This window comes from Oncorhynchus tshawytscha, linkage group LG32 (genome assembly GCF_018296145.1).
Source record: "Oncorhynchus tshawytscha isolate Ot180627B linkage group LG32, Otsh_v2.0, whole genome shotgun sequence".
In the NCBI taxonomy this organism is placed as follows: Eukaryota; Metazoa; Chordata; class Actinopteri; order Salmoniformes; family Salmonidae; genus Oncorhynchus; species Oncorhynchus tshawytscha.
In genome coordinates, this window is record NC_056460.1 from 3,898,694 (window position 1) to 3,917,307 (window position 18,614).

The 18,614-nt window shown below is 42.4% G+C and overlaps 1 protein-coding gene across 7 annotated transcripts in view; it reads right to left on the reverse strand.

Moving 5' to 3' along the window:
* LOC112230438 (signal-induced proliferation-associated 1-like protein 2) overlaps positions 1-18,614 on the reverse strand; it is a 108,787-nt gene that overhangs the window by 35,373 nt on the left and 54,800 nt on the right. For all 7 annotated transcript variants that reach the window (XM_024396749.2, XM_024396747.2, XM_024396748.2 and 4 more), the window contains exons 6-9: positions 13,256-13,359; positions 10,645-10,802; positions 3,432-4,011; positions 1,146-1,420 (exon numbers count right to left, since the gene is read on the reverse strand). In XM_024396749.2, coding sequence (XP_024252517.1) covers positions 1,146-1,420; positions 3,432-4,011; positions 10,645-10,802; positions 13,256-13,359 — 1,117 coding nt within the window. The remainder of the gene's footprint in view (positions 1-1,145; positions 1,421-3,431; positions 4,012-10,644; positions 10,803-13,255; positions 13,360-18,614) is intronic.

Consider the following 18,614-nt stretch of genomic DNA (forward strand, 5'->3'; position numbering starts at 1 on the left):
ATAACACTGTCAAGAGCCATTATTCCACTGTGAAGACAGGGGAGTGCAAGCCACTAACAAGGAAAAATAATTATTGATGTAAATCCCAAAAGGTTATAGTGGTCGAAATCGTGGGAAATTGATGAAGCAATGATACGAACAGTGTTTAAAGTAGCAATTTGTCATTTTTATTTTGCCAGTGGCAACTTAAGATACTACAAACACAAACATCCAAGAAGCAAAGTTAAAAATAAAGGGACATACTCAACAAGACCCAAACCCTGCCCTTTTGAGAAAAATAAAGTTACAGATTAAACCTTTAAAGATTGAGTTGGTTATATACTGAACAAAAATATCAACGCAACATGTAAAGTGTTGGTCCCATGAGCTGAAATAAAAGACCCCATAAATGTTCCATATGCACAAAAAGCTTATTTCTCTCAAAGTTTGTGAACAAATGTGCTTACATCCATGTTGGTGAGCATTTCTCATTTTCCAAGATAATCCATCCACCTGATAGATGTTGCATATCAAGAAGTTGATTAAACAGCATGATCGTTACACAGATGCACCTTGTGCTAGGGACAACAAAAGGCCACTAAAATGTGCAGTTTTGTCACAACACAATGCCACAGATGTCTCAAGTTGAGGGAGCATGCTAACTAAAGGAATGTCCAACAGAGCTGTTGCCAGAGAATTGAATGTTAATTTCTCTACCATAAGCCGCCTCTCCAATGTTGTTTTAGAGAACGTCCAACCGGCCTCACAACCACAGACTACGGGTAAACATGCCAGCCCAGGACCTCCACATCCAACTTCTTCACCTGCGGGATTGTCTGAAACCAGCCACCCGGACAGCTGATGAAACTGATGAGTATTTATGTCTGTAATAAAGCCCTTTTGCTGTGAAAAACTAATTATGATTGGCTGGGCCTGGCTCCCAAGTGGGTGGGCTTATGCACTCCCATGGCTGTGCCCCTGCCCAGTCATGTGAAATCCATACATTAGGGCCTAATGAATTTATTTAAATTGACTGATTTCCTTATATGAACTGTACCTCAGTAAAATCATTGAAATTGTTGCATGTTGCGTTCAAATTTTTGTTCAGTGTAAGAATAAAACAGCGCTTAGTTTAAGTGCAAAGGAGGTGGTGGTGTTTAACCTACCTCCTGGGCGTGCCGTCTTCGTGGGGCTGAACGATGACCACACTGACTGTGTTGGACGTGCGCAGCAAGTCGATCATCTGCTCGTGGGATAGTGTGGCCACAGCCACCTTGCAGATCTCCATCAGCCGGCTGCCCGGACGGAGACCCACCTGCCAGGCGAAGCCGAAAGGCTCCACGTCCGCCACCACGCCCTCAAAGTTGACGTGGAATCCCAGCTGGCCCAGACCGTTCCGCCGAAGGGTCATCTCCACTGTCTCGCAGCCCCGGGTGACAATCTAGGACGACATGACCAAGAGAGTCAATTCCAGCCTACTCTGATCTAATGGCTTTATTAGGGATTATCCATGTTGGCAACTGTTTTGATAAGTTATGAGCATTACCTTATAAAGCCTACTGTAGATCAACCGTTACCCCAGTTAACCTCATGGAGGGGCAGTAATTAGCAACTTTGTGGTTTGATCTACTCCACACAAAAACAAAACTTTAAAATCGCACCGAAGCCAATGAGAACTTAAATCAGTATCCCTTTCCAAGATAAAGTTGGTTGAAAAGACTAAAGGGCTCCATTCAATCAAACTTGGCAACAAAAACTAAATATAGTCCAAAAGTGGCTTGAGCTGGCCTCTTGAAGCGCAGGAAACAGTTACGGGATTTGACAAAAAAGTTTGCCAACAACAGAAGAAATCATTTCAGAATAAACCAGCCAAAACACAATGTGAAGCTCTGCAGAGATTAGGGTCGTCACCATGCCAAAGAGAAAAAAAAAACGCCATCACTGTTTGGAGTGGCAACGTGTTACTATTTTTCATCCAGACTCCCCAGTTCTTCACCCCTTTTTGGCGTCTTAAAGCCTGGGCGTCTGAGGCTAATGGTATCATGACAACCCTAGCAGATGCTTTAGACACCTTTGGATTATCCCATTTAACTGAAATGTAAAGGGCCTGGGACATAGCGCTCAGGGACACCCGACCCCATACGACCTCTCGTCTCCCCCAAAATAACACAATTATCAACCAAATGATTAAATCAATTCCAGGCCAAAAAAAAAGCAGGAGGAAAGTACATGCCCCGGCAGGCGTTTATTACAAACAGTGATTCAAGAACAGTAACTTCTAACAACAAACATATTGTTGTGAGGCTGAGGTAAAGTGGCGGTATAATGGGGGACATCTGCTGACTAAACTGCTGTGACTTGGGCCGGCTCCCAGGACTTGAGTAATCTTCTCACTGCAGCGCTAACCCGTAGTAAACCATTTAACCTAACAAGATCTTTTCACATCAGATCTTTTACAGATCTGATTGGTCAAAATACCAATTAGTGAAAAAATATCAGAATTGGGCTTCCTGTCTAAATGCAGCCAAATACTAAGGTACAAGGTTTTATGCAAGTGTCTTATGATATTAAACTACAGTTCAAAAGTTTGGGGTCACTTAGAAATGTCCTTGTTTTTGAAAGAAAAGCACTTTTTTTGTCCATTAAAATATCAAATTGATCAGAAATACAGTGTAGACATTGTTAATGTTGTAAATGACTATTGTAGCTGGAAATGGCTGATTTTTAATGGAATATCTACATGGGCTTACAGAGGCCCATTATCAGCAACCTGATCACTCCTGTGTTCCAATGGCACGTTGTGTTAGCTAATCTAAGTTTATCATTTTAAAAGGCTTGGATTTCCTAACACAACGTGCCATTGGAACACAGGAGTGATCAGGTTGCTGATAATGGGCCTCTGTACGCCTATGTAGATATTCAATTTTTTTAATATTTAAAATAAAATTATTATTATTATTATTATTATTATTTTTTTTTTTTTTAATCGGTCGTTCCCAGCTATAATAGTCATTTACAACATTAACAATGTCTACCCTGTATTTCTGATCAATTTGATGTTATTTTAATGGACGAACAATGTACTTTTCTTTCAAAAACAAGGACCCCAAACTTTTGAACGGTAGTGTATGTCTCAGGCAGAAGTGGCCAATCTTCTCTCTGGGCCAGTGTGGGTACAGCCAAGCAGTAACAAACCCAAACCCAATTTTCAAGTGATAAACTAAACCTAGTCTTCAGTAAATACTTGGAGAAGTTGAATTATATATGTTCCTTGTGGGTCCGATTGGCGACCACTAGTTTAAAGGACTTTAACACTTAAGCCTGGACTAAATATCATTCTCAATGGAAGATCTTAATTGAAAATACTGCTTAGTCCAATAATAGGCTTAACCTGTGTACAGGATGTGTAGCACTGAATGATGTTGTCTTTTAGCCTAACACAACCTTCTTACCTCCAACCTCTGCATGATCTCCCGGACGTCGTCCAGGCATCCTTCCTGCGTGGAGAACACCACACACTCGCCTCGCTCGTAGAAGAGCCGGACGCTCCCAGATGTTGCGCTCCAACCAAGGACGTCGCGGCAGTAGCAGTTGAACACCACCTCCTTGGACGCCTCTTCGATCAGCACCACAAACTCATTGGAGACGGCCAGCAGGCAGCCAATGTCCGCCGATTGGCCAAAGTCCCGGGCCACCACGGCCCAAGTGACTGCCCCGTAGCTCTGAAGGTGGGCGTTCCGCCGAGGTCGGCTGCGCTCCTTCTTCTTGACACCCAACGAGATGAAGCTAAACTTGGCCGCTGAAGAGTCCACGGGGTTGGCGCTTACAAAGTTCTCGGACAAATCTTTCAGGTACTCTTGGCGCGTGCGCATGGCCATGGCGCGGAACTTGTCCGACTTATGCACCGCATTCTCACCGTTCATCATCTTGGCCAGAAGGAAGTCCCGGAACATGGCCGACTTTGGGAAGAGCACCCCCTGGGGGATGGGAGGACCGAAGGCGGGCACGTCTTTAGATCTGGTGACCGCCACACTAAAATAAAGACAAACAGCTATTTTAATCCCTCTGTCCTTTTCCATCACAATATTTTATAAGTAACACAAACAGGTCAAAACAATACATCTGAGAGAGAATTGTTGGGGGGGGATTTGAATTAAAGCCACTCCCCGGAAATGAAAAGGTTACAAACTGTTGTTCTGCTAATCCAAAGGGCAATTACAAGAGCAGAACAAGTGGTTTCATTATCAACTGTACGTCATATTAGATAGCTAAAGTGCTGTTCCGTTGCGTGAATATAATTGACTACACAAGCTTAATTTTAAAATCCTCTATTATAAATAGAGGTGTGGTTTCGGTTTAAACAAATAGAGGTTGTTTCAACCCTCACAGTGGTGTAGGTAGTGACAAGCAACTGGTGTTTCTGTATGATCAGAATTGTGATTCAAGACTCAGGTCCACTCACAGTAAGGGCCGGAAATCATCGTACTGGATTTGAATTGTACAGCAGCATATCCAAATTAAATCAAATTATAGGTCGCTAACACAGATTTGCAGATGTTACCGCAGATGCAGCAAAATGCTTGTGTATCTAGCTCCAACAGATCAGTAATAGCTAGCAATTAAAAAACGTAAACTATACAATCCAGAAAAATAACGAGCAATGTCAAGAGACATATATATATATATATATATACACACACATACATATAAATTCATTAAAAAATCCTACAATGTGATTTTCTGGATCTTTTTTTCTCATTTTGTCTGTCATAATTGAAGTGTACCTATGATGAAAATTACAGGCCTCTCTCATCTTTGTAAGTGGGAGAACTTGCACAATTGGTGGCTGACTAAATACTTTTTTGCCCCACTGTACATACACACGCATATAAATGGTGTAAAGGCAGTAGGGACATTATTGTCCAGCAGTTGATATATAGGTTGATCCATGACTAGAATACAGTTTGAGTGCATTCGGAAAGTATTCAGACCCCTTGACTTTTTCCAAATTGTATTATGTTACATCCTTATTTTTTCCCTTATCAATCGACACACAATACCCCATGACAGGTTCACACATTTAAAAAAAAAAAACATAAATATCACATTTACATAAGTATTCAGACCCTTTACTCAGTACTTTGCTGAAGAACTTTTGGCAGCGATTACAGCCTGGAGTCTTCTTGGATTTGAAGCTACAAGCTTGGCACTAGAGGTCGGCCGATTAATCGGAATGGCCGATTAATTAGGGCCGATTCCAAGTTTTTCATAACAATCGGAAATCGGTATTTTTGGGCGCCGATTTAATTATTATTATTTTTTAATACCTTTATTTAACTAGGCAAGTCAGTTAAGAACCTATTCTTATTTTCAATGACAGTGGGTTAACTGCCTTGTTCAGAGGCAGAAGGACAGATTTTCACCTTGTCAGCTCGGGGGATCCAATCTTGCAACCGTACAGTTAACTAGTCCAACGCAATAACGTCCTGCCTCTCTCGTTGCACTCCACAAGGAGACTGCCTGTTACGCGAATGCAGTAAGCCAAGGTAAGTTGCTAGCTAGCATTAAACGTATCTTGTAAAAAACAATCAATCATAATCACTAGTTAACTACACATGGTTAATGATATGACTAGATATATGCGTTGCATATAATCTGACCGAGCATACAAGCATACAAGTACTTAAGTATCTGACTGAGTGGTGGTAGGCAGAAGCAGGCGCGTAAACATTCATTCAAACAGCACTTTCGTGCGTTTTGACAGCAGCTCTTCATTGTGCGTCAAGCATTGCACACTTCATGCTTATCAACTCCCTAGATGAGGCTCGTGTAACCGAAGTGAAATGGCTAGCTAGTTAGCGTGCGCTAATTGTCTTTGTGTTGCTGGTTCGAGCCCAGGGAGGAGCGAGGAGAGGGATGGAAGCTATACTGTTACACTGGCAATACTAAAGTGACTAAGGTTAATGAAATACAAATGGTATAGAGGGAAATAGTCCTATAATCACTACAACCTAAAACTTCTTACCTGGGAATATTGAAGACTCATGTTAAAAGGAAATACCAGATTTCATATGTTCTCATGTTCTGAGCAAGGAACTGAAACGTTAGCTTTCTTACATAGCACATATTGCACTTTTACTTTCTTCTCCAACACTTTGTTTTTGCATTATTTAAACCAAATTGAACATGTTTCATTATTTATTTGAGGCTAAATTAATTTTATTGATGTATTATATTAAGTTAAAATAAGTGTTCATTCAGTATTGTTGTTATTGTCATTATTACAAATACATTCAAAAAAATGAATCATTATCGGTTTTTAGGCCCTCTAATAATCGGTATCGGTGTTAAAATCATAAATCGGTCGACCTCTACTTGGCACACCTGTATTTGGGGAGTTTCTCCCATTCTTTTCTGCAGATCCTCTCGATCGCTGTCAGGTTGGATGGGGAAGTGTTGCTGCACAGCTATTTTCAGGTCTTTCCAGAGATGTTCGATCATGTTCAAGTCTGGGCTCTGGCTGTGTCCCTCAAGGACATTCAGCGACTTGTCCAGAAGCCACTCCTGCATGGTTTTTGGCTGTGTGCTTAGGGTCGTTGTCCTATTGGAAGGTGAATCTTGGCCCCAGTCAGAGGTCCTGTGCGTTCTGGAGCAGGTTTTCATCAAGGATCTCTCTGTACTTTGCGCTGTTCATCCTACCCTCAAATCCTGTCTCACAGTCCCTGAAAACATCCCCACAGCATGATGCTGCCATCACGCCTCACCGTAGGGATGGTGGCTGGTTTCCTCCAGACGTGACTCTTGGCATTTAGACCAAAGAGTTCAATCTTGGTTTCATCAGACCAGGGCATCTTGTTTCTAGTAGTCTGAGAGCCTTTAGGTGCCTTTTGGCAAACTCCAAGTGGGCTGTCCTGTGCCTTTTGCTGAGGAGTGGCTTCCGTCTGGCCACCAAAGAGTCCTGATTGGTGGAGTGCTGCAGAGATGTCCTTCTGGAAAGTTATCCCATCCCCACAGAGGAACTCTGGGGCTCTGTCAGAGTGAGCATTGGGTTCTTGGTCACCTCACTGACCAAGGCCCTTCTCCCCCAATTGCTCAGTTTAGCCGAGCGGCCAGCTTTAGGAAGAGTCTTGGCGATTCCAATCTTCTTCCACTTAAGAATGATGGAGGCCACTGTGTTCTTGGGGACCTTCAATGCTGCAGACATTTTTTGGTGCCGTTCCCCAGATCTGTACCTCAACACATTCCTGTCTTGGAGCTCTACAGACAATTTCTTCAGCTTCATTGCTTGGTTTTTGCTCTGACATGTACTGTCAACTGTGGGACCTTATATAGACAGGTGTGTGCCTTTCCAAATCATGTCCAATCAATTGAATTTGCCACAGGTGGACTCTAATCAAGTTGTAGAAACATCAAGGATGATCAATGGAAACAGCATGCACCTGAGCTCAATTTCATGTCTCATAGATGATTTCCATAATTATTCAAACCTTTGTGATCTGTATATTTATTTGTTTAAATTTGCTAAGTTTCCTAAAAACCTGTTTTCGCTTCATCATTATGGGTTATTGTGCATAGATTGATGAGGAAAACATTTAATTTGATACATTTTAGAGTAAGGCTGCAACGTAACAAAATGTGGGAAAAGGGGTCCGAAAACTTTACAAATGCACTGTACATACAAAATGTGGGTTAACCAGTATGTAAACACTATTAAAGTGACCAGTGTTCAATGCCTATGTACATAGGGCAGCAGTCTAAGGAGCAGGGGTAGAGTACCATGTGGTAGCCGGCTAGAACAGTGACTAAGTGTCAGGGCAGGGAACTGAGTGGAGGCCGGCTAGTGGGGACTGTAACAGTCTGATGGCCTGGAGATACAAGCAGTGTCTCAGTTTCTCGGTCCCAGCTTTGATGCACCTGTACGGTCTCTGCCTTCAAGATGGTAGCGGCGTGAACAGGCTGTGGCTCGGGTGGCTGAGGTCCTTATTGATCTTATTGGCATTCCTGTGACACCGGGTGCTGTACCCCCGTCACCAGGCAGTGTACCCCCGGTGACGTGTTGGGCTGACCGCACCACCCTCTGGAGAGCCCTGCAGTTGCGGGCGGTGCAATTGCCATACCATGCGGTGATACAGCCCGACAGGATGCTCACAGTGGTGAATCTGTAGAAGTTTGTGAGGGTCTAAAGGCGTCCTGCATGTTTCAGTTCGGCCTACGTCGGCAAATGAGTGTGTTCGCATACTCCCTTCTGAACTGTTTCGTCTGGGAAGCATGCGGATGTCTTCAGGGACCAAGCTGAATTTCTTCAGCCTCCTGAAGTTGAAGAGGCACTGGTGGTTCTTCTTCACCACGCTCTTGGTGTGAAGGGACCATTTCAGGCTGTCCGTGATGTGTACGCTGAGGAACGTGTACTTTTCACTTCCACTGCGGCCGTCGATGTGGATGGGGGAGTGCTCTCTCTGCTATCTCCTGTAGTCCACAATCAGATCCTTCGTTTTGAAGACGTTGAGATTATTTTCCTGACACCACTCCACCCAGCACTCCACCCAGTTCCCTCACCTTCTCACTGTAGGCCGTCTCATCATTGTTGGTTATCAGGCCTACAATCGTCAGCAAACCTAATGATTGAGTTGGAGAAATGAGTGGCCACACTGTCAAGAGTAAACAGGGAGCACAGGAAGGGGCTGAGCACACACCGCTGTGAAGACCAGTGTTGAAGACCAACAACACCTCTGCCACTCTGCCTAACCTTACCACTTGGGGTCGGCCCGTCAGGAAATCCAGGACCGAGTTACACAGGGAAGGGTTCAGACCAAGGCCCTGAGCCTCTTTCATCATAGCGCTTGATGGTTTTGCGACTACACTTGAAGAAACCTTCCAAGTTCTTGAAATGTTCCATGTTGACTGACCTTCATGTCTTAAAGTAACGGACTGTCGTTTCTCTTTGCTTATTTTAGCTGTTCTTGCCATAATATGCACTTGGTATTATACCAAATAGGGCTATCTTCTGTAAAACCACCCCTACCTTGTGACAACACAACTGATTGGCTCAAACACATTAAGAAGGAAAGAAATTCCACAAATTAACTTTTAACAGGGCACACCTGTTAATTTAAATGCATTCTAGGTGACTACCTTATGAAGCTGGTTGAGAGAATGCCAAGATTGATGACAGCTTTGCACAAAGGTTGGCTACTTTGAAGAATCTCAAATATAAAATATTTAGATTTGTTTAACACTTGTTTGGTTACTATATGATTCCATATGTGTTATTTCATAGTTTTGATGTCTTCACTACTATTTTACAAAGTAGAAAATAGTAAAAATAAAGAAAAACCCTGGAATGAGTAGGTGTGTCCAAACTTTTGGGTGCCAGGTAAGGTAGAGGTGATAAGATCCTTAACTAGTCTCTCAAAGCACATCATGATGACAGAAGTGAGTGCTATGGGGTGATGAACTAAATGTCTAATTACCTTTGCTTTATTGGGTACAGGAATAATGGTGGACATCTTGATGCAAGTGGGGACAACAGACTGGGATATGGAGATAAAATATGTCTGTAAACACTTCAGCCAGCTGGTCTGCTTTGAGGACGTGGCCCTGGCAGCCTAGCTTGTACAGGTCCACATTCCCAGTCACCTTGCCATGGTTAAATGCGATGTTTCACACTTTTAGTTTTGCGCGAATGCCGCAATCTATTCACGGTTTTTGGTTTAGATGAGTTCTAATCGTCACAGTGGGACAACATCCTCTATGCATTTCCTTATGAACCCAGTCAGTGTGTACATCAATACTACTATTCGAAGGAGGCGACCCAGAATATTTCCAGGTCCGCGTGATCAAAACAATCTTGAAGCATAGATTTCGATTGGTCAGACCAACATTGAGCAGTCCATACCACGGGAGCTTCCTGTACCCATTTTGCCTATAGGTGGGCAGGAGCAGAACAGAGGTGTGGTCAAATTTGCCGAAGGGAGGGAGGGGGATGGCCTTGTAGCCCGCCTCAAAAGGGAGAATAGCAATGATCCACAGTCCGTGTTGCGCAAGTAGCACAGATTTCCTTTATTAAAGTCCCCAGTTACAATAAATGCGGCCTCACGATAAGCGGTTTCCAGTTTGCACATAGAAAAGTGTAGTTCCTTGAGAGCCGTCGCAGTGTCGGCGTGGTGGGGAATATATACGGCAATGACGATGACCGAATAAATGTATTTTGGGGGGTAATGTGGTCGGCATTTCATGGTGAGGTATTCCAAATTGGGAGAACGTTACCACAATCACACAGTTGTTAATCATGAAACTTTCTTTTTTTTTGACTGTACAATGGACAGAGAACCCTGCTGGCTAAATGGACAATATATCTGCAGAGTCATGATTCTGTAAAAAAAGACTATGTTTATACAGTCCCTGATGTCTCTCTGGAAAGAGATCATAAGCCCTAAGCTTGTCTACTTTATTGTCCAAGGACTGAACGTTAGCGATGGAGGGAGTTGACACTTGATTCAACAATCATTAATAGAGGTACTTCTTAAAATGATTGGATTGCAGCCTTATTGAAAATTGGGCCCTGAGGTACATGAATGCTTGAATCAATGCAAGTTAATTGAAACCAGCTTTACACATCTCTCGCACCATGTATTTTAGAAGTATCAGCGGGAATGCTTTGCTCACCTGTAGCAAACATTTTCTGTGCAAGGGTTGTGAACTCTGACGATGATGAACACGTGCTGGAAGTGTGAGCGAATGTTTTTGGGAGTGAAGGGAAGAGCACCAGGTTCCTGGAAGATGACGGTGACGATGTCATTTCCAATGTGCCTCTTCCTCAGTAGCTAAATGGCAAGAAAAGGAAACGGAAAAGAAAAAGCACATTAGAATTCAGAAAAATAAATGCCCTTACAGTACATGAGAGACTAGGACAAGGTCTCAAAGGCTGATTGAAGACCTAATTTATGGAAATCTATCCCACTCTAGAACACAAGTCAAGCTGTTAAGTGGTCAAGGAAAGGATATGGAGGACAGTAAAACATGTTTATTTGGAGTCTATCAGAGGGCCTGTGGGAGCTATAGTACTGTCATATTGCTTATACCTCTCATAATCCTTGCCAATCAACAGAAGTGCTGAAGGCAGTGGCTAGGGTCCAGGGGTTTCTAACAGGGCGATAGCCTCCTCACCAGGAGGCCATAATCTGTTAAATCCCTTGGTGTAGGTGGTAAACAAACGGGATGAGGGGTGGAATTGACTGGATAAAGGGGCTCAAGTAGTGGCAGAGCCTCTGCCGACCTTGGGGGGTTTACGGCTAATCTCAGAAATCAAATGGGATCCCAGGGGAGGAATGAAACTTCAAATCCTAATAATCAAGGCCCAAGACACATGCGAAGCCCAAGACACTTGGCCCGTTCTGATTTCGGAAAGCTCAGAAAGACACTGGCCCTCGTTCCTGTATAGGTGGCTTTCAATGAACGCTGGGCAGATTGCGGCATATGTCCAGGAATCAGGATTGCCAGATGGCCACAGCTTTAAGATGGCCTAAAAATCTTTATTAATGTAATTTAATTTCAGACTTGCAGAATAGTCCATTAATATAAAAAAAACTGTGATCCGAATGCTGTTCCCAAGAGCTTTATGTAAGATACTGCTTACAACTGCAAAGCAAATAGAATCAACATGGTGCACGTGACAATTCATTTACAGGGCGTGTTGCTATGGTCTCGATAGAAAGACCCACCTAGGCATATTCACAGACACCAAGCAGAGTGGGGAATTGAATTGAGGAGTGCATGCGAAATTGTTGTCGTGGCAACATCTACAGAAATATAATTTCCAATTAACATGACACTGACTGGGGGAAATTATGCGGAACTCTGAAATGATGAGTTCTAATTTCTAATATTGGAGAGCAGATTGTGACTAAAGGATCAACATGGCAAGCTACCTGCTGTAGTAAAGGGGTAGAAACTATAAGAAATGTTCATGAAAATGATCACCATAATTACGATTTTAAAAAAGGGTTGCAATTTAGAGTTAACTTCGCTAACAAGTGATTTTTAAAAATATTCTTCACAGCAGCTTAAAAACTGTGAGCATGACTTGAGTTTCTGGGGTGGGGGGGGGGTTTACTAAGCTAACATATGGAATTGTTTTAAGATGGTCATATCAAGGATCATTTAGCCATTTGATTTAGAATTTTAGAACCCCTTTAGGTATCCCCCCAAAATATTAAAACAATATTTGTTGAAACATTGAATTTGGGCTTACTGAAGTTAGCCGATAGAAACACATTGATAACATAATCATACATGTAAAAACAGATCCTTTTTAGATCCTTTTTTTTACTAAGTTTGTTTTGAAGTGTCTGTCCTATATCTGAGTGATATAAGATCAGGAAACTATTTTATTATCTTTGCACATATTTACCCCATTATTTGGGCACTAAACTATTTCCATATATACTTTAATAACATTTTGTAACTGGTATCGGGTTGCCAGTTAAACCCTTGTAATAAAATATGTACAACTATCTTAGACAGATTTTTGATGGGGATTTTTTTATTATGCCAATTAGATTGTCTCAGAGTCGCAGAAATGAACTCAAGATGGTTATGTGCAGTGGTGTAAAGTACTTAAGTAAAAATACTTTGAAGTACTACTTAAGTAACTTTTACTTTACTTCATTCCAACAGAACATAATGTACTATTTACCCCATACATTTTCCTTGACACCCAAAAGTACTCGTTATAATTTGAATGCTTAGCAGGACAGGAAAATGGTCCAATTCACACTCTGATCAAGACAACATCCCTGGTCATCCCATACTAAGGTATCTTTACTTTTACTCAAGTATGACAATTGGGTACTTTTTCCACCACTGGTTATGTGAACATTTCAAGTTTAAATTCAGCCCTTAATATTTCAAAAACGGACCTACGAGATCCTTGTGTTAATTATCAAAAAGGTGTTAAATTGCTCTTTTGAAGTGGCACTCCAAAATCTGGCTTTAAGGGCAGTTACAACAATATTCAAATACCTGTGGCAGTGACATTTGCCAAGACCAATCTCTCAGATTAGTTACACAAATGTTGGGGGCCCACTGTGTGTGGACACAGATTGACTAGAGCTGCTTTAAAAGGGATACTTTGGGATGTTGGCAATGAGGCCTTTTAGCTACTGTCCCAGAGTCAGATGAACTTGTGGATAAAAGTGTTACTCATCCGTGTCCAGTATGAAGGAAGTTAGAGGTAGCATTGCTAGCAGATACCCATAGACTTCCAGAGTCCACTCACCTGTTGTCTATTGTTGGGGGTGTAGGGGAGCAGTGTGGACACGTGAAACATCAGTTCATAGTCTTTGTAAGTAGTGTAGAGAGAATGTGTTCCAGTGGAATCCGCTGTAACACCCAAACAAAGAATTTAGGTCAGAGCAGCTCAGACAGACATTCTAAACAATAGAATTGAAAATAATGTAATACTGCAGTCTCCAGGAAAAATGATCTGCAATAAGATCATTGCATTCTGCAACAATAATCCTGTGGTATTGCCAGGGACGGCCCATTTGTTTTCGTGAGGCCCCCCATTATTAGTCAAATAACGATAATACAGCGCAAATGATTTTAAACAAATGTACACAGGACCACTGGGCTGACCACCTATCTTGCATTTGCCTGAAATGCCCTATGGCCAGTCTATTTCTGGGTATTTCTAAATGGCCCGTTCTCTTTCCCTAGACCTCAGAAACGACACTGGCCCTGGTTCCTGTATAGGTGGCTTTATATGAATGCTGGGCAGATTGCGTGTTATGTCTAGGAATCAGGATTGACAGACGGACACAGCTTTAAGATGGCATAAAATCTTGATTGCTGTAACTGAATTTCAGACCTCCAGAATAATCCAAAAACAGTGATCTGAATGATTTCCCCAAGAGCATTACGCAAGATACTGCTTAGAACAGCAAAGCAAATAAAACCAACCAGGGTACACATGACAATAAATGTATATAGAGTGTTGCTATGGTTTAGATAGAAAAGACCCATCCGGGTTTATTCACAGAAACCAAGTCAAATCAAGCTTTATTTATACAGCTCATTTCAGACATGGAATGCAACTAAATGTGCTTCACAGGAAGAAAAAAAAGAAAGAAAAGGAAAATAAAGGCTGAAATATTTACTACACAACAAACATAAGAATAAAAAAAATGAGTGACAAAAACTGAATGACTAAAAAGCACCCTAAGGAAAAGCAAAGCTAAAAAGATATGTTTTAAGATCTCATATACAGTTGAAGTCGGAAGTTTACATACACTTAGGTTGGAGTCATTAAAACTTGTTTTTCAACCACTCCACAATTTTATTGTTAACTTCTTTGGGACTGAGTAAACTGCCTGCTACTCAGGCCCAAAAGCTAGAATATGCATATAATTAGTAGATTTGGACAGAAAACACTGAAGTTTCTAAAACTGTTAGAATGATGTCTGTGAGTATAACAGAACTCATATGGCAGGCAAAACCTGAGAAAAAATCCAACCAGGAAGTGGGAAATCTGAGGTTTGTAGTTTTTCAAGTCATTGCCTTTTTATTTGTAGTTTTTATTTCACCTTTATTTAACCAGGTAGGCTAGTTGAGAACAAGTTCTCATTTACAACTGCGACCTGGCCAAGATAAAGCAAAGCAGTGTGACACAGACAACAAGAGTTACACATGTAGTAAACAATAACAAGCCAATAACACAATAAACAAGTCAATGACACAGTAGAAAAAAGAAAGTCTATATACAGTGTGTGCAAAAGGCATGAGGAGGTAGGCAATAAATAGGCCATAGGAGCAAATAATTACAATTTAGCAGATTAACACTGGAGTGATAAATGAGCAGATGTTGATGTGCAAGTGGAGATACTGGTGTGCAAAAGAGCAGAAAAGTAAATAAAATAAATGTATGAGGGGATGAGGTAGGTAGATTGGGTGGGCTATTTACAGATGGACTATGTATAGCTTCAGCGATCGGTTAGCTGCTCAGATAGTTGATGTTTAAAGTTGGTGAAGGAAATAAAAAAAGTCTCCAACTTCAGTGATTTTTGCAATTCGTTCCAGTCACTGGCAGCAGATAACTGGAAGGAAAGGCAGCCAAATTAGGTGTTGGCTTTGGGGATGATCAGTGAGATATACCTGCTGGAATGTGTGCTACGGGTGGGTGTTGTTATCATGACCAGTGAACTGAGATAAGGCGGAGCTTTACCTAGCATAGACTTGTAGATGACCTGGAGCCAGTGGGTCTGGCGACGAATATGTAGCGAGGGCCAGCCGACTAGAGCATACAGGACGCAGTGGTAGGTGGTATAAGGTGATTTGGTAACAAAACGGATGGCACTGTGATAGACTGCATTCAGTTTGCTGAGTAGAGTGATGGAAGCTATTTTGTAGATGAAATCGCCGAAATTGAGGATCGGTAGGATAGTCAGTTTTACTAGGGTAAGTTTGGCGGCATGAGTGAAGGAGGCTTTGTTTTCGAAATAGAAAGCCGATTCTAGATTTGATTTTAGATTGGAGATGTTTAATATGAGTCTGGAAGGAGAGTTTTACAGTCTAGCCAGACACCGAGGTATTTATAGTTGTCCACATATTCTAGGTCGGAACCGTCCAGGATCGTGATGCTAGTCGGGCGGGCGGGTGCGGGCAGCGAACGGTTGAAAAGCATGCATTTGGTTTTTCTAGCGTTTAATAGCATTGAGGCCACGGAAGGAGTGTTGTGTGGCATTGAAGCTCGTTTGGAGGTTTGTTAGCACAGTGTCCAAGGAAAGGCCAAAAGTATACAGAATGGTGTCGTCTGCGTAGAGGTGGATCAGGGAATCGCCCGCAGCAAGAGTGACATCATACAGAGAAAAGAGTCGGCCCGAGAATTTAACCCTGTGGCACCTTCATAGAGACTGCCAGATTTCCGGACAACATGCCCTCCGATTTGACACACTGAACTTTGTCTGTATTCATTCTGTATTCACCTATTCATGAACTGAAGTTCAATTTCAAAAGAAATAGCTAGCCAGCTTCTTAACCTTGTTGCTCAAAGCTAATGTTATAAGCAGCCAGCTAGCTTCATCTGGCTAGTGTGTTGTGAAGTTAAGGATTAGGCACAATAGTAGAATTTGCGGGTTGCCTTCAAAATAAAATAATATAATTGACAGTGATGCAAATGAATACAAATAGTAGAATGATGCAAAAACTTTTCTTTTGAAGGTTAACCGTAAAGTCCACTCGTGGCTATTCCTTATTGTGGCTAGCTTCACATAAGCTTCACATAAGATCTGTCTTATAAATTAGGGTTATTTTAGATGGTGACACCTAGTTACATATATAGCTAGCTAACTATATAGCTACTGAAACAGATGTCATTTTGCTATGTTTTTTCATGTTTACATCCATGAGCTAACTAGCTTTTTTTATGTCCAGCACTGTAGGTGCGCGATACAACTTTACCAGCATCATAGCATACGTATCGATGAATCGTTGTGACATATGAAATACGAGTGGTAGTCTAATCAATGTGTATAATATATACGTTAAAAACATTTATGAACGCGTTAAATTATTATGTGACGTGCAGTCATAGTCAGGTCCTAATTGGTCAAAAAGCTTATTTGCCACGTCAAATAGTATATTTTTTGACACGCAAAGACCCAAACAGTATTCCATAGAAATCCTGGCTGAGAATGAAACGACTGAACAAACGCACCACGAAACAGCACAGTAAGTATGTGAAAGAAATAGCTGATCATTTGATCATGTTTTACTGGTAATGGCGACATACGTAAATGCCAACAAAATAACTTTTTGGTCAGTGTGTGTGTGTAACCTTTATTTAACTAGGCAAGTCAGTTAAGAACTAATTTTGATTTAAAATGATGACCTAGCCCTGCCAAACCCAGACAACGCTGGACCAATTGTGCGCCGCCCTATGGGACTCCCAAACACGGCCAGATGTGATACAGCCTGAATTTGAACCAGGGATATATATATATATGCTAAATAACCCCACCGAACAAGAGCTTACGGCTCTTGAACCAACTATTCTTTGTTTGGACCCAATTTTTGCCGTTATCTGGAAAGAAGTTGGCGAAAATGGGACCCGGCTAGCTAGCATGAAACGACTAAAATCGGTAATCGCGCCCACTTTGAAGAGGCTAAAGGCATATATAAACTCAGCAAAAACAGAAACATCAATTTTTCAGGACCCTGTCTTTCAAAGATAATTCATAAGAATCCAAATAACGTCACAGATCTTCATTGCAAAGGGTTTAAACACTATTTCCCCCGCTTGTTCAATGGCCATAAACAATTAATGAACATGCACCTGTGGAACGGTCATTAAGACACTAACAGCTTACAGACGGTAGGCAATTAAGGTCACAGTTATGAAAACTTGGAACACTAAAGAGGCCTTTCTACTGACTCTGAAACACACCAAAAGAAAGATGCCCAGGGTCCCTGCTCATCTGCGTGAACGTGCCTTAGGCATGCTGCAAGGGGGCATGAGGACTGTAGATGTGGCCAGGGCAATAAATTGTAACATCCGTACTGTGAGACACCTAAGACGGCGCTACAGGGAGACAGGATGGACAGCTCATCGTCCTCGCAGTGGCAGATCACGTGTAACAACACCTGCACAGGATCGGTACATCCAAACATCACACCTGTGGGACAGGTACAGGATGGCAACAACAATTGCCCGAGTTACACCAGGAACACACAATCTCTCCATCAGTGCTCAGACTGTCCGCAAAAGGCAGAGAGAGGCTGGACTGAGGGCTTGTAGGCCTGTTTGTAAGGCAGGTCCTCACCTGACATCACCGGCAACAGCGTCACCTATGGGCACAAACCCACCATCGCTGGACCAGACAGGACTGGCAAAAAGTGCTCTCCACTGACGAGTCGCGTTTTTGTCTCACCAGGGGTGATGGTCGGAGTCACGTTTATCGTCGAAGGAATGAGTGTTACACCGAGGCCTGTACTCTGGAGCGGGATCGATTTGGAGGTGGAGGGTCCGTCATGGTCTGGGACGGTGTGTCACAGCATCATCGGACTGAGCTTGTTGTCATTGCAGGCAATCTCAACGCTGTGCGTTACAGGGAAGACATCCTCCTCCCTCATGTGGTACCCTTCCTGCAGGCTCATCCTGACATGACCCTCCAGCATGACAATGCCACCAGCCATACTGCTCGTTCTGTGCGTGATTTCCTGCAAGATCGGAATGTCAGTGTTGGCCAGGGAAGAGCCCGGATCTCAATCCCATTGAGCACGTCTGGGATCTGTTGGATCGGAGGGTGAGGGCTGGGGTCATTCCCCCCAGAAATGTCCGGGAACTTGCAGGTGCCTTGGTGGAAGATTGGGGTAACATCTCACAGCAAGAACTGGGAAATCTGGTGCAGCCCATGAGGAGGAGATGCACTTAATGCAGCTGGTGGTCACACCAGATACTGACTGTTACTTTTGATTTTGACCCCCCCCTTTTGTTCAGGGACACATTCCATTTTTGTTCGTCACATGTCTGAACTTGTTCAGTTTATGTCTCAGTTATTGAATCTTGTTATGTTCACACAAATATTTACACATGTTAAGTTTGCTGAAAATAAAACGCAGTTGACAGTGAGAGGACGTTT